This window comes from Corylus avellana, chromosome ca1, assembly GCF_901000735.1.
Source record: "Corylus avellana chromosome ca1, CavTom2PMs-1.0".
Taxonomy (NCBI): Eukaryota; Viridiplantae; Streptophyta; class Magnoliopsida; order Fagales; family Betulaceae; genus Corylus; species Corylus avellana.
The window spans coordinates 50906782-50923146 of record NC_081541.1 but is presented as its reverse complement, the minus strand read 5'-3'; the positions used below and the strand labels follow the sequence as shown (position 1 = coordinate 50923146).

The 16365-nt window shown below is 36.0% G+C and overlaps 1 protein-coding gene across 1 annotated transcript; it reads right to left on the bottom strand.

Annotated features, from left to right (window-relative positions):
• Window positions 1-4821: 4821 nt before the first annotated feature.
• On the bottom strand, window positions 4822-7134 carry LOC132167787 (FT-interacting protein 3-like). The gene has a single exon (XM_059578812.1). It carries the CDS (start codon window positions 7132-7134, stop codon window positions 4822-4824), a length of 2313 nt encoding a protein of 770 aa, XP_059434795.1.
• Between the last annotated feature and the right edge of the window lie 9231 nt (window positions 7135-16365).

The following is a 16365-nucleotide window of genomic DNA, read 5'->3' as shown; positions in this document are numbered from 1 at the left end:
GGGGTGGCCATGGCCAAAGGGGGTGGCCGAATTTTTTTTCCTTTTTTTTTTCAAAAAAAAAAAAAACATTATTTTTTAATTTTAAAAAAAATTAAAAAAATCAAATATGTGCCACGTGTCAGTCGTAACGGTCAACTAACGGATGGACTAACTTGGTCATTTATCAAAACCACAGGGACCTCCTGTGATAAAAATGAAACCCCAGGGGAGAAAAAATAAAGTTGAAAAACCCTAGGGGGTTTGGAGTATTTAACCCTTTAATTTACTAGAGAGAGAGTTACAATTCTCGGGTACTGCTTAGAAATCCATTGAAGACTATTAGAATATTTAGCATATATTATTTCCTCTTTTAGAATATTATATATTTTTCTTAGGGTTTATTTAAAAAAAAAAAAAAAAAATTATGTATTTTAGTGTTTATTTGGGTTTCTTGCTTACTACACATTGTCTCTCTATAAATAGAGACCTATGTAAAATTATTTAATACAATTCAATACAGTAAAGATGCATGTAGTCTACACGTCTTTTTTCGCTTCCGCTCTTTTTTCTTTTTCTTTCATAAATTATTATTTTATATTTTTTTTATATATTTCAACATGCTATCAGAGTCATGTTTCTGTTTATGTGGCTTTCAACAAAAGTTTTATGATGTTTTTCTGGTGTTTTCTATCGTTCTCGATCTTCTAACGATCTCCCAATTTTGTTGTGATCCACAGGTCTATTCATTGGCGAATCTTGGCAAAATGCGGTTTGGCCCTTTTACAGGATTTTTAACAGCAAGTTTCTATTCTCCAGTTGGCGAATTTTGGCAAAATGCGGTTTGACCCTTCACAGGATTTTTAACAGCTAGTTTTTGTTCTCCGGCCTCATTATTAGTTGCGGCATGGTCCTTCACTAGATTCTTTAACGGATTGTCTTCATTCTCTGGTATTTCTCTGCCCATCATTATCAGCTATTCTCGTCTTTCTTGTTGGCAAACCCTAGCACAATGTTGTTTGACCCTTCATAGGATTTTTTTTTTAATGGCTAGTTTTTCGTTCTTTGATCATCATTGTTAGTTGCGGCTTGGCCCTTCACTGGATTCTTTTAATAAATAGTCTTCATTCTCTGGCCATCACTTTCAACCTTTCTCCTCGGCACTGCCTTGATCCAACCATCGACTTCTAATGCCTTTAATTTCTTCTTTTTTCCAAACTCAAGGAAGTTAGAATATCTTAGAATATTTAGAATATATTATTTCAATTGTTAGAATATTTTATATTTCCATTATAGGGTTTATTTCTTTCCTTATGTATTTTATGGTTTATTTGGGCTTTTTGTTCAATACTTATTGTCTCTCTATAAATAGAGACCTAAATAATATTGTTTGACATAATTCAATATAATAAAAATGTCGTCTATACATCTCTCTCCACTTCCACTCTCTTTTCTTTTTTCTTTCGTGTTTTATTATTTTATATTTTTAATACATATTTCAACATGATACCAGAGCCCCTTGTTCTTCGACCATCATTGTCAAATGTGACTTGGCCCTTCATCGAATTCTTTTAACTAATAGTCTCCGTTCTCTGGCCATCACTTTCATCCTTTCTCACCAGAACTACCTTGATCCAACCATTGAGATCTACAATATCAACATAGCCCAAAAAAAGGCAAAAAGAATCAGTTGCAACCCCCGCTTGAACGAGGAGTGCAACCAAAGGACATGAGAGCCCAAACATAATCAACTTGTCACACCCCAATTGAGTGAGAGTGCAACCAGAACACTTGGGTCAACTAGGCAAAATAGACCGGTCACACCCGTTCGAACAGGGTTACAATCGAGACTATCTATAGTTGTGGTAGAATGCGATTAAAACACTCAAGGCAATTGGGCATAATCGATCAGCCGCATCCCTGTCTGGACAAGGTTGCAATCGAGACTCTATGTAATTGTGGCAAAATCGATGAGTCGCACCCCTGTTCAAACAAGCTGAAGAAATGGCAGGTGGGGTGCATTCATGAAGCAAATGGTCGGAACGTAGCAGATTTGACTCCCAAATTGCAGACAAAAAGATAACTTCAGGAGACTTCCCTAGAGAGCATCAAGTCTCTCTTTACTAAGTTCTTCTTGAGGGGGATGAGCTCAGTCTCCTCCTCCCTCTTCCTCCCCCTTTTATCCTCCTCCTCCTCCCACTTCCTCCTCCTCATCCTTCTTCTTCTTCATTCAAATGTTGTTTGATATGTGATGCAGTAGAAGATCGACATTAATGTCGGTTTATTTTATTTATATATGTGTGCTTTAGCTTTCCTTTTCCATAGGATTAGGTTTTCTTTTTCTAATCATGCATGTATGTTTTAGTTTTCATTTTCAATACGGATTACGTTTTTCCTTTTCCATTAACTATTAGGTTTTTCCCCATCTCCCTTCCCTTGTGTGGACATGTCAAAAAAAACTTCCACGTGTTTTGAAATTACAATTTCAAAGTTCAAAAACTCTCAATTTAGGGTATTGAACTTTTAATTTCTTACAATGTTCCATCTTCGTTAGAATTTTGCATTAAATCCGGTCAAAATTTTCATAATACTACTGTTTTTACTATAAAAAAATTTAAAAAAATAAAAAGATTCATGTGTTAGTCTGAATTTTTAACAAAATTTACAAAAATACCTACGCTTGAATCTTTGAATTTTTTTTATTTTTTATTTTTTATATATAAAAAAAAAGGGGGAGAACTTTAACCCCTTGACAATATACATTGTCAATTTTTAAACATTAGAGACAAGATTGAAAAAGATGTGAAACTTCGAGGGGTAAAATATATTTGTTCATTTTTAAAACAAATGCACTTCGAAACGATATATTTTTTGTGATTTGGTTAAAAAAACACACTTTAAAATGCACTTGAAGAATAGTTGTCGACAATACTAGTCACATCATCTACAACAAACTTATATATACACTCGGCTAAAGAGGTCTCCGGTGACCGGGAGCCGCGACTACCGTCCAACAACTCTCAAAACGCAACTCTGGAAACAACGTAGTCATTCAACAAACGTAATTCCCAACACTTAAACGTAAAACCCATACACAACTGGCCAAAAGTTAACTCCCACGGCCAACGACCTGGGATAGCGCCGTCCTTTAAAAAAAAAAAAAAAAAAAAAAGCATTTTACCGTCAAAACGACACTATTCACTCATAAAGAAAGTCGTTGAATAGTAACATTGTTCAAAACAACACTATTCACGGTCCAAATGTGTTATTTGAACAATATTACCGCTCAAAGGAGGGAAAAGGGGACGCTTTGAAAAAAAAAAAAAAAATTACTGTTCAAACGACACTACTCACCACAAAAGGTGTTATTTGAATAGTAATATTGTTCAAACAACACCATTCACTCGTCCAAATGTGTCGTTTGAACAATATTACTATTCAAACGGCACTATACACTCATTGTTACTGTTCAAATGACACAATAATTTTTGAAAATTTGGTGCTTATAAGCTGGACATGTCTCTCTCGTTCTCAATGTCTCTCTCTTTCTGAAATTATTATTTTTTTAATTTTGTTTTTCAAAAAAAAATAAAAAAAATAGAGGGTTGATTGCCAAACCCTAGAGGGGGTGGCGCGCTCCCAACCCCGGCCACCTCATATTTGGTTGGGGTGGCCTAGAGGTGACGTTTCACTGTTCAAACGTCACTTTTCATGTAGTAACGTTTGAACAGTAATGACACCATTGATGATCAGGTGTCGTGTGGGCCAAAAAGACATTATATATAAAGTATCGTTTGAACAGAAAACGATACTCACTAATTCTTGACCCAATGTTTAATATCATTTACCAAGCATAACTATTCAAACGTCACTAAATAAATAGTGACGTTTTTTGTGTGCCTAAAATGTCACTATTCACGCGTCACTAAAGATATGTCTTTTTGTAATGATACTTCATGTCAAGATGACCTAAACTACCTTTGTCAACAATCTTTGGATCAAGTAGCATTTCCTAGCTCCCTTCGTAATGTACATGGGTTGTACGTGTTACCTCCTCCGACCCTCAACGGTGCCTCGGCCGTTTCTATGGCTTTTCCCCATCCACCGGCAACCTCTGCCAGCGTGTGAGGACCACGCTCTGGTCAACGGTTTCCACCTAGCTGGGCTAGTAGCTTTCCTCTGCCCTTTCCACCACTGGTGTTGCTGTTCTGAGTTTTTAGTTGCTTTTCTTTTTATTTTTCCTTGTATTTTTCTGTTCTTTGTGTTTCTCTAATTTGTCTAGTTCTTTGAACTATCATCTCTTTTATTTTTTGACAGAGTTTTTCTTTTATTTGCCAAATATTGATGGTGGGTTTTGGTTTCTTCTTCCGACCACTAATGGTCATGATGACGATCGTGATGGGTTTTGTTCCGTTTACGGAATGTTAATTGCCATTTATTATAGTCTCTTTTGGCCGTTTAAGTTCTCTTAATGGCCCGAGCCTTCAGTTGACTCATTCCTGACTGTTCCTATTCCTCCGAAAGCTTTGTCGTTTTCGTTTTTTCTGTTTCTTGTAATTTCCCTTTTCCCCTTCCCCCACTTTGAAAAAAATAATAATAATAAAAATAAAAAATAAAATAAATAAAGAAGAAGAAAAATCAGCAAGCAAGCAAGGACCAGCTTTTATGTTCACAGTATGACGATCAACAACAAAATATAATATTGAGTAAGCAAGCAAGCCATCTAATGAGTGCTGCTAAAACATCCACCAAGAAAGAAAGAAAACAAAGACGCTCCACCTACTCCAGTAAACCAATTAAAATGATAATCCCAACATTATTAGCTAGCTCCTGAAATTTGTGTTGTCAGAGCATGCTATCTGTTCTTGCAGGCATCCTCCTGAGAAAGTTTTGAGGCAACGAGGGAAGACCATCACGAAATCTTGGATGCCTTAGCACATAAAACCCAGTACAAATGATCCAGCATCGGAAAGGAGTGATATAAGTGACCAAAGTGGCTATCAAACAGAAACACACGAAAATAAATGTGGCTCTTGGATCCCGCCAAGTAATCAGAGATTGCACCCTCTCTCCTTGAGTTGCCAAGTCCCCTAGCACCACTTGCATCCTCCCAGCAATGCCTCTCAATCGATCATATCTCCTTCTTATAACTTCATGACCAGTCTTCCTAGATGGAAATGAATCAAACTCTTCATCCAGTTCTTCTTCATTTGTTGAATCAGCACCAGATAACCTTGTATCCAGGTGAGGAGGATGTCTCGGCCTATTTCTGTAGCGCCAAACCCCAACCAGGAAAATGTGGAAAAACATTGTGGGTAAAATCAGTTCCGGAAAGAAGACAACAATTAGGAATAGGAGATGAATTGTAATGGTGGTATAAGTATTAGTCCAACTACGTATATGCTCAACCCATTTGATAACAGCATGAATACCACTGAAAATGCCAAGGACCCTGTCATAGTTTGCTTTGGCTTTTCGTATGCTCCACATATTTGATCCAACATCTAGCATGTAATCAACAACCTCCTTCTTTAGCGGCGGCTCAGCACGGCTCAACCTTAAGGAGGTTATAATAGTAGCTTGGTGCCTTAAGCTTTCAAGCTGATAAACTGACAATGGGCTAAGGTAATGCATCTTGGGAAGTAATGGTAGCGAATAAGTTTGTAGCATGTCAATCAAAGATGCACAAGAAAACCTCACAGCCAATTCAATTTCACCCATCTTCTTCAATCCACAAGGCTGTAAGACTAGAAGCGGATAAGAATGGGTGTAAAGCCGATCACTTTGAAGAGTGGACAGCCGGATCCTAACCTTGCCAATTCTTTCATGTACATGAGTTCCCTTTCCAGCCTCCTCCATTAAGTGACCATTGTCGAAAACTCCAATTGTAAGAACAGTGCACAAATCATAAACATCCCAAGAAAACTGTTGGTTCCAGTGTGGAGCCAAAGTATCAAGAATAGTCCTTGTCCTCACCCACTTTGTCCCATATTTAGCTACACAATAGGCATCAGTAGTGCGCTTCTCTTTTTGTGCCTTGATCACTTGCAACCCAGTAGCATTCAAGATCCCCAACTCCAATAATCCAATGGCAGGCCTCCACAACAGCTTTGATGTACACATGAGGTCACTGCTGTAGTTAGTAGCCTCATCAAGAACATGATACCCACCGTCCAAAGAAATCCTCATTTCAAGCTTACTAGAAAATCTCATCATCACCTCCTTCTGATCATCACCACCTACTTGAACAAGATTGTACCACTTAGAAGGCACAGCTGCATTATCCACCCTCTTCATACTATTCTCTAAAGGAATCACAATCCTCCCCAAACTCAAACTTTCTTCCTTATTCGGATACAACTTATCCTCCACACTCAAAACCAAAGGCTCCTCAAACGGTTCTGCTGCAACAAACATTATGTCCTCATTCCACACAGGATTCACATTCTTATTCTGTGATACCCTACTTCTCAAAACAAAATTCCCAAGAGTAGCCTTAACAAATATTTCTGGATTCTTTCTATTCTTATCTCTAAGCACCAAATCCTTAGCTTCAATCACATTGACTCTTAGATACCAAAGCCTCGGCGAATGATATATCTTTGACCGTGTATACATATCACCCACAACGGCTGCAGCATCTGAATGCCATGCATCAGAAAAGGCATCATCTGCTTGAGTCCCCATCCAAACAGCCACCATCAACTCTCCTCCTCTCAGCTTCACTCCATTCTTATCCTCCAATCTGTACCACTGCGGTGCCAAAGGGCTGTCTGGCTGAACACGCATAGGAATGTCTCCAATGTTATACATAACCTTACCAATCATGTTACTGCTTCCATTAGCCTTATCTCTTACCACAAGCTCCAAAGCACTAGCCTGAATCCTCTCCTTCTTGAAGGCAAACACCTGGCTCCATTCCGGATTCGACTTCTTCTCAATGGACCTAGTGGTGCCCTTATAGTTCCCAACTATCAGTTCCACATAAGGATTGCAGATACCTGCAGCCAAATCCTTTGCCTTCAAAATCTTCACGAACATGAACTGCATTTGCTCCACCAGGTCGTGGCGTGTCATGGAAGTACTGCTCGTGTTCTGCATGCCACTGATGTTCGGCTTGGTCTCCTTGAGTGAAAATTCTTCTTTTGGCTTTGCCATTGCTCAAACTATGTACAATAGATCCCATGCCAAGAAGGTTTTCAAATTAAACCAAATTCTGTCAAGAACTGAATGTGCATCATCCAAAAGAGAATTTGAAAGTAATTAATTAAATAAAAAATAAAAAATAAATACTTTTTCAATCATACATAGTACTTTCAAACTTTAATTAGTGTGAATGTTGGGTGGCTATATTTTAAAAGTTTGCAATGCTATCCTTCTGTTAGAATATTTTGAAAATCCTAACAGAAGACGTCAAAATCCCATAAAAAAAAATAAAAAAAAATAAAAAAATAAAAGAAGCAAAAACAACCAATCCACGCGCAGCTTGGCCTTGGCGGTGGGTATGATTTTATTTTTTCTGTTTTTTAAAATTTTTTTTAACTAAGGGTAGTTTTGTATTTTTATTAATTTTACAAGGGTATAGGAACATTTCACCTATGTATCTCCTGATTTAATGCTAAACCCTAATAGTAGACATTGCAAACTTCTAAAACATGACAATCCGGCATTGTCGCTTTTTAAAGTTTTGATTACAAAAGTGCATAAATATTAGTGGGTAAGTGAAAGTATAATACTATACATCACCTAGCTCCTATCCCCTCATCCCCCAAAGCCTATGTGACAAGGTTTTCCATATCATTTGATGCATGGAGATTAGCTTTTTCTCTTAGAATGATCACGACACGTAGTCTTTGATGAATAAGGGTGATAAGTGAAGTTATCCTATTAAAAATAAAAAAGAATACAAGCCTTCTTATGAATATAGGTGTATAGTACTAAATTATAGATCGAGACGTTATGGAAACTAGTAGAATTGAATATTAAAAAAAAAAAAAAAACTAGTTTTCAATTTCTTCCCCTAGAGTTTTTGATTGCGTCTGCACTTTGATAAACACAGTATGTGCTTAATGCAATCTGTCACAATATAAAAATCAGTTTGCATGTAGCTACGACATGCAGTGAGCCCCATACGGATCGTACTACTGGTTGAACCATATATAACTACTCAACTTCCAAATGCTAAAATATATACAATATAACTTGTATAATTAATCAATATTATTGAAAATATATATATATATATATATATATATATATATATATATATATATCCATCACTCTTATACTCTATTCATTTGATAACCAACTAATCAGTACGACTAATCTAACATAAATGATTTGTTGCATTATTGGGCATGTCAAATTTTTTTATCTTATCTTAGTTCCGAACAAAAACAAAATGTCATACTTGAAACTTATTAATTTGAATAAATTAATTAACATTGTAACCTATAGGGAATATTCCCGAAAGAAAATTCTATCACAAACCAAAACTCTCAAGCACTGCATGCGCAGCCAAACACACTCCATTTGGTTATTAAGAAAACGAAGTGGAAGAAAAATATTCAAAATAGATTAATGAAAGCTAGCTATGTATTAAGATTAATATTGTAGCATTCAATCATACAAGCAAAGTAGCAATCATAAGATTGAAAATACCTACAAAAAAAATGTTTAAAAATATGCAACACGTACATATATAATGAATTAATTAGAAAATTAGCTAGAACAAGGAATAATGAGGTACATATAATATAATGCCAGCTAAAATACATTTGGTGCTAGAGTAAAATAACAATCTTTGTTATTCACACTAGATCATTTCTATAATATTTTCTCTCTCCTTATCCAAGAGACCACATTTGTAAGAATATAATAAAAAATGAAAAATAATATTTTAAAAAAAAAATTTGAAAAGAGAGAGTAAATAACCGTTGAAATTTGTATGGACAAATGAATAGATAAAAAGAATAACGTTTTTTATTCGGTATTTTACTGTGTTATTGCTGGAAGCCAAACATCATATGGCAACGTAAATGTTCAGTTTTCAATGGAGATTAAGAAATCAATAAAAATAAATAAATAAATAAATTGCGCAATCGAGGAAGACCACAACTTGCTTTTGAAAAAAAGAAAAAGAAAAAGTCAAAAAGCAAGAAGACATTAACAATATTATTAGTAAAATAAGTGAGGGCGCATGCAATTTAACAGTAAACAACTTACAAAAACTCAACGTACAAAGTCTAATACACCAACTACTTCTTCGGGTAGACTACAGATTCCAATATACGCATATATACACCATCTGCAATTGTCGTCGTAGCAAACAACCAAACTCATCAAAACGATGATATATAATTACTTTTATGTATATATAACGAGAGAGAGCGAGAGAGAGAGGCACTCACAGTGAATTGAAAGAAGGAAGGTTGTGAGTGGTGACGGCCAGGCACGTAGAGACAGAGAGAAAGAGAGGTTTTGGTTTGGCTACAGAGACAGACAGACAGACAGACACAGAGAGAAAATGGGAGGCAGAGAGAACTTTCGGTGGTGAAGCCCTGTCCAATAAGGAGAAAATATTGGGCTACATGACACTTATGCAAGAGGCCCACCATTTTGTAGCAATGAAGCCCATATAATTAATTACCATTTTTTTATTATTATTTATTTATTTTCTCATGAACGTTGTTGAAGTTTATACTACATTTGAAGAGGTTGCTTAGTGAATTTGCTTTGGAGCAGGCTGGCTTTCAGAATCAAGTGTTAAAGCCCATGAAATTTCTATCAAATGGATTTTGGATGACAATTTTTTTATGGAGATATGAAATAATGCAATAAAAACTCCATATTTTGCCCATAAAAATTCATGTGACAAGATGCCACACCATCTACATTTTGTTGTCTTTTTTTCTCCACTAAAAATATAATGTGGCATCTTGCTACTTAAACTTTTATGGGCAAAATGTAAAATTTTTATTAGATTCCAGCATTTCTTTTTTTTTATGACTCTACTTCCTTCAATTCCTATTTTTACTTTTGATTTTGATCGAAAAATTAGAAAATACTCCCATGATTTCAGTTGCTGATTACTCTAATGGATAAAGTGGATTTTGTCAATCATTGTTGAAGAATTGTAGGAAAGAAGTTTGTATTTTTTTTTTTTTTTTTTTTTTATACATATAGAAACTGTACAATAGAATAGAATCACCTATTTATGGTTGAGTGAGGCCAGAAAAAGAAAGGAAAATACAATAATTATAGATCACAAAATATTTCTAACATATTTACAATAACTAAATATGGTAGCAAATATTACCATAATATGCGGAGAATATTTTCATTATATGCTGAGAATATTATGAAAGTATTATGTCACAATCATGGCAATACCATAACGTATGAGAATAAACAATAATATACAAACAACGTGACTTTTATATTGTGCTCAAACGATTGGGAACTTTTTAAATTTATGAATTTTTCTCCGAGCTTCAAGAAGATATTACCATCAAAGCTTATTTCTATCATGTTATTTCAGATCGTGAAGAAATTTAAAGAAAAAAAAAAAGACTTGAAAATTGATGAACTTATGGCTTAGCAGCTGCAAAGTGAGTGATTATGTTAACTTATATGAATTACTCAAGCTTTGCCCTTCACAAATTGACTTCAAACGTGTGCAAATCATGTGGTTCAAATAGGTCTTCCTTTCATTTCTGATCTCATATGCACCAAAGTCAACTGATAAATGCATTCTCACTGCATTTAAACCATTCACACGCGTACCCATTTGTATTTCCTTTTTCTTTATTAATGCATTTTCGGGATGGTAAAATGATACTTGCACTTTTATTTGGTGCATTGGATTTTATTTGACATATATTTTTTAAAGAAAAAAATCTCTCTCTCTCTCTCTCTCTCTCTCTCTCTCTCTCTATATATATATATATATATATATATATTCCCATTACCTTTTTTTAGGTCTTCTAAAAGAAGGCAATAAAATTATATGTTGTTGAGAAGAGCATAGTGGCCAACGCATAAGGCGCAAGCCATATTGCAGTCCAAAGCAACATTAAAGCAATTGAATAGTAGTGAATCTTTCAAAATGTTAAGTTATGTGCTTATTAATTATATAAGCAAAATAGGGCTCCTACTCATTGCCTTCTGCATGACAGGTATATCTGAATTTTCAATGGCTGAATAATATACCTACATTTTTTTTTTTTTTCACTAATCAATGAGAGTAGAGTATTACCGCACAATCATGCCTACTAGAGCTTTTTCTACAATATTTTTCTTACAAACTGAGGTGGCATTTTATAATTGGTGATATGATTACCACTGAATAGTTGACAAGCCATGCATTAACTAATCATTTCACTAATTATAACATAAACCTGAATTTGTAAAAGGACTTTGAAATAAAAGCTGTAGTGTCTTTAGCATCAGTGATTAGATCAAGACTTGTTCAGTTACTAGCCCCAACATAAAATTATTACTCCTTTACTAACCTTTTGGACAACCACTTCCAACCTAGCCCACTGGTTGATATCCAGATTGCTACTTGATTGAATACAATTATCATGAGTCATGACATCCTAAATTTTAATTTATACGTTACTAGTTCAAATGATATTATGCTCAGAGATGTCAATCAACTCTTGCTTGTCTTGAAGACCCCAGTTGATCTTATTTCCAGTAAATGCTATTTGCTTTGAAAGCATTTACATGATGGGTGTGCATTTCCTTGGTTGCTCTATTATCAAGTTTCTTGTTTTTCCTAAGGACCAGGCTTGCTTGGGAACCCTTCCAAGGAAACGGGAATACAAGCATATAACAGAGCTCTGCTCTTATATAGTCTCTTAGTGCTGAAACCCATTTCCTTTTTTTTTTATGAGCAATTGTGCTAATCTTTGAGATAAAAAAAGGTTTCGGTAATTGGTGAGAGTCTTAAATAACCTGAAAGCCTCAAGGATATAATTAAGTGACTAGATTAGGAACTGCTGTAGACATCCTAGTAGAGTACTTCCAGATTTCGTTTGTTCAAGAGACTAACAAAAAACAACCAAGGGCTTCATATGAGAAATACTAGTCAATAACAATAGGAGCATTTGAACTCTCACCCTCCAGATGTCATCTACGTATACTCTCCATTCAGAAACAAATTTCTTTTGACAACCAGATGCTCCATTATATGACATCTCCCAGTTCCTATCCCGACAGGTCAGAACAGTGGGGATCACAAGAGAAGGAATTATTTGATGCAATTTCATTGGAACTACCTATAAATTGATGTATGATAACAAATCAGGCTAGCTTAACAATTTTAAAAAGAAACTAACAATTTTTTTTTTTTTTAAAAAAAAAGAATAACAAATTTATAGGAATAGTTTAATTTTTTTATAAAAATAAATAGTTTTTTATTTTTATTTTTTTCAAGTTTTTGTTTTTGTTTTTTCTTTCTAATTTATAAAGATATTTTTTGCTTATTGAAATTTGTTTGGGATCATTTTTGTATTTTTGATAGTCTTAGGGGGAACATTGACATTTATTGGTAGTTTAGAAAAACATTGACACAATTAGTAGTTTGGGGGGACATGGAGAATGGAGCGATAGTTTGAGGAGGTATGTATATTTTTTCCTACTATTATTCTTTTAGTAATTCTAGGGGCAATTTGGACAGTTCAAGTCAAAACAAGTCATGTGGGCGTCACGTGTGGCATTTTCCATCAATTGCGGATGGTGTAACTTGTAATAGTGTGGATCCCGAAGTTGAAAGGGTCAATTGTGACTTTATAAAGTTTGGTGGTCGAAGTAGTTCCAATATTTTCTCTTAGTGAGTGTTATTTCCAATTTTCAACAGTAATTTATCAAGACTGTCCTAAGGTTTTGGGACAGAAAAGGGTGAAAAATAGAGGCGGAGGAGCATAACATTCTACTTATACAATTACAAGCTCATATCCATCAGCATCGAATCAATATCAATAAGAAGTTCTTCATTCTCTAGCTCCGTCGAGCCAAATTGATAAGATTAGCTGAGTGTCTCCTTTTTTAATATAAAAAAATTTTAAAAAAATTTTAAAAAAAATTTGATGTTAGCTTCGAATGCTCGAAACTAACTTCAAATATTTCCCCTCAAACATTTCAATCTCACTTTGATCGTTCTTCCGCAAAAATTAAAATCCAACTTCGAATGTTCACCGCCGATCATTCGAGAGAACCTTCAAACATTCTCTAGGCAGAAAGTTCAAGCAAAAGTCCAAAAATAAATCTTACCTCAACACACTCCTAATTCAATTGGGTTATACTTGAACACTAGTAAAGGTTAAGGTACAAAATAGATGGATTTGAAGCTTAATTAGAGTCCTTCATCAGGCTTGTGATGCAGAGTGAGAGACCTAAGCAATTTGTTGTATTTCAATATTTATAAACTTCAGTGATGTATTTTGAGATACTTAATTGTTGTTTTCTTTTATGAATTTTGGGTTATAATTTATTTAAGAGATATTTTTTATGCATTAATTGTAGTAATGTCTAAACAGCGTTAATGTCTAACAACATAATTTAAATCCAATGAAAATGTAAGTTTTGTGCTAGTACACTTATTAGAAATGAGCTCCATGAGATGATTCTACGGTTCTCCTCCGTCCTAGCCTCCTAATCCACCTTGCTCATAACCTGAAAACAAAATATTGTAAGGGTGAGCGAAAAATGGACAGTAAGAAGATTCTCAACCATAATTAAGTTAATTTCATTTTCTTTAACATTGACTTTTTATGTGAAATCATATAGGAAACACTTTCTTTTCAACAAAGCATTAAATATTTCTTATAAGAAGAGTATTAAATATTACTCAAAATAATCGTTCTCTTTTTTTTTTTTTAAACAGTTCCATCTTATTCATTAATAAACGAAATATAAAACTCAAATAACACAGAGCAAAGCTCTGAAGTAACCATAGCCGAAACTACGAGGTTACAAGCGTCAAAGATAACGCATTACATTCCAGACTCAAACAAAATTTGCTAATTTATGACTAATTTTCAAATTGAACAGCAAATATGCGCCAAGCAGACTCAAACCAATGCATAAGTAGCTCTTATTCCTCGGCATTGAGGGCTAAGAACCCCAAGCCAAAACTCATCATCCTCGACCCAAAAGCTAGGATAACGTTCGCATCCACAACCCAAAGGTCTAGATCAAGTCAACTACCCCAATGAGCATCAGGCGGGCAAATCGAGAGAGAGGACCGAGCATTATTACAAGCAAAAATAAAACCAATACAGGAAAATAAAACAAGACAAAAAGAACAAAAAAAAAGGAAAGCCAGCCAAAATTACAGAAAAATAACCAACAAAAAAAAGCACACTAAGAGGATGACAGCAGCCGGAAAGAAGAGCCGATCATGCACTCACTGGAAACCGAAAACAGAAGGGGGCGTTGGAAGCTCATCGCGGTGGGGGGAGCGAGAAAAGGCCCAGCAGAGGACGATAGGCGGTGGAGCAGACGTGGAGGAGATCGGCGGCGTACTCAAACGAAGGGGGAAGTTTGAGTGAAACCCCATGAGCATTACCCACAAAGAGTACCTAAACAAGCAGAAACACCAAAAGCAAAAACAGAAACAAACAAACACAAACTCTAGCAAAAAACAAGAAAAGGAGAGAATACAAGAAAATAAAGCAAAGAAACAAGGGACCCAAAGCAGAAACCACATCGAGGAGGAAGGTTGCCAAGGGAAAATGGCCGGAACGCGAAGAACCTAAACAGAGTAGAAGAGGACAGGCAGAGGGGCGAGCGACAACGTGGGTTCAGCAAGGACAGTAGATCGGGCAAAGAACGGCCAATCCAAAAGCCTTGAGCAAAAAAAAGGGACAAAAGGAGGAGGAAGAGGCGGAGAGGATGGGAAAGGAAAAATCGCCCAAAGAGCAAGGGGTATTAGGTAAACAGGCTAGCTCGCTAAGAGAAAAAGGATGATGGGATGGGAGGGGAGGGGGGAGGCAGAAGAGGGAGAGGGGAGGAGGGCCAGAGGGTTGTTCTCCCCCTCCAACAGCGCTCTCTACTAGAAATGAAACCCTAGCAGAGGGGGAACTCAGTATCATCCAATTATCACAAAATGTTCCTAATAATATAGAGATCGCATTTATTATGATACTATTTCAAATCTCACATGGTGGGCGGATTAAGGTCCTTCATTGATAAATAATCGTTCTCATAGTAACTAGTAAGGCTCATGTAAATTGTTACACCTCATATACTAGGGTTGTGTAGTCCTTGCAACTGTGACAACACTTGTGACTATAGATGTGCCTTCTAGGCCAGTCGATTAATTCTAGGTGCACTTAGTTTGGCAAAAATGATGGACCCCACCTTCTCTAATGTCCCTATGTGGATTGCGCTTTCATATCCAACTCCGGTACCATGCTGTGCTTTTTCCGAATTATGAGCCAAAATTATCTCCTTTACACAAGTAACCTCATCTTATAAAACTTTTTCTCATTCGTTCTTTATTTTCTCGTGACACATCTTTGGACAACATGTTAGAGGGTTTTTACTCCTCTATTCTTTCCATAACAGGAAATCTTTATTTAAATAAAACTTTCTCAATCTAGGAATCTTCCAAAAAGATAAACTTCTTCAAATTGGAATATCTATCATTTGGAACATTAATGAAAGTAAAGCTTTTTACCCATAAAAGATTGAGTGCGAAGAGAGTCAAGGTATTCCCCTATCCTTCTCTGGGGGATTCATTAGAGGACCTATATTTATTCCTGATTGGCCAGACCTTATTCTTCCCACCCGCCTATAACCTCCTATAACCTCTTTTTATTGAGATTCTCTTATACAGCGAACTTGTTTAGGTCAAAGAAGAGAGGAACTGTGGGAGGGAAGAAGGATACGATTGCTTGGATCCAGAGAGTACAGTTCAAAGAGAGAGCCTGATTCGGCAGCAAGTCATTCATCAGAAAAGGACCCTACTAGGTATGCTTTCCATTAGAGAAGGTGAGCGCAAATCTGCCTCCAAAAGAAGAGGGTTCTGGACTCGTATTGGCAGAGGGAAGTCATCTATGGGGCGAGCTTCTTCATTTTCTGAAAGTACATACCTGTACCATTCCCCTTCCAACGGACATTGACCCGATTGACGATTTGACCTTGGCATCTTTATGGAGGGTGACCTCTATGTGGTCAAGATAGGTGCTCGAGTGATCCATCAACCAATGATGATTGCGAGACGGAAGGAGAGCTCAGGTACTTCTTGCAATTCGGAATCAAGCACAGTCCCAAATAGAAAAAAAAGGGAGACTGGGCTTGCTCGTCCAGTAGGCTAGATAGAGCCCCCTACTACGTGTGGGAGCTATGATGACGGTGAGGGTTACAAAAGGCTACATT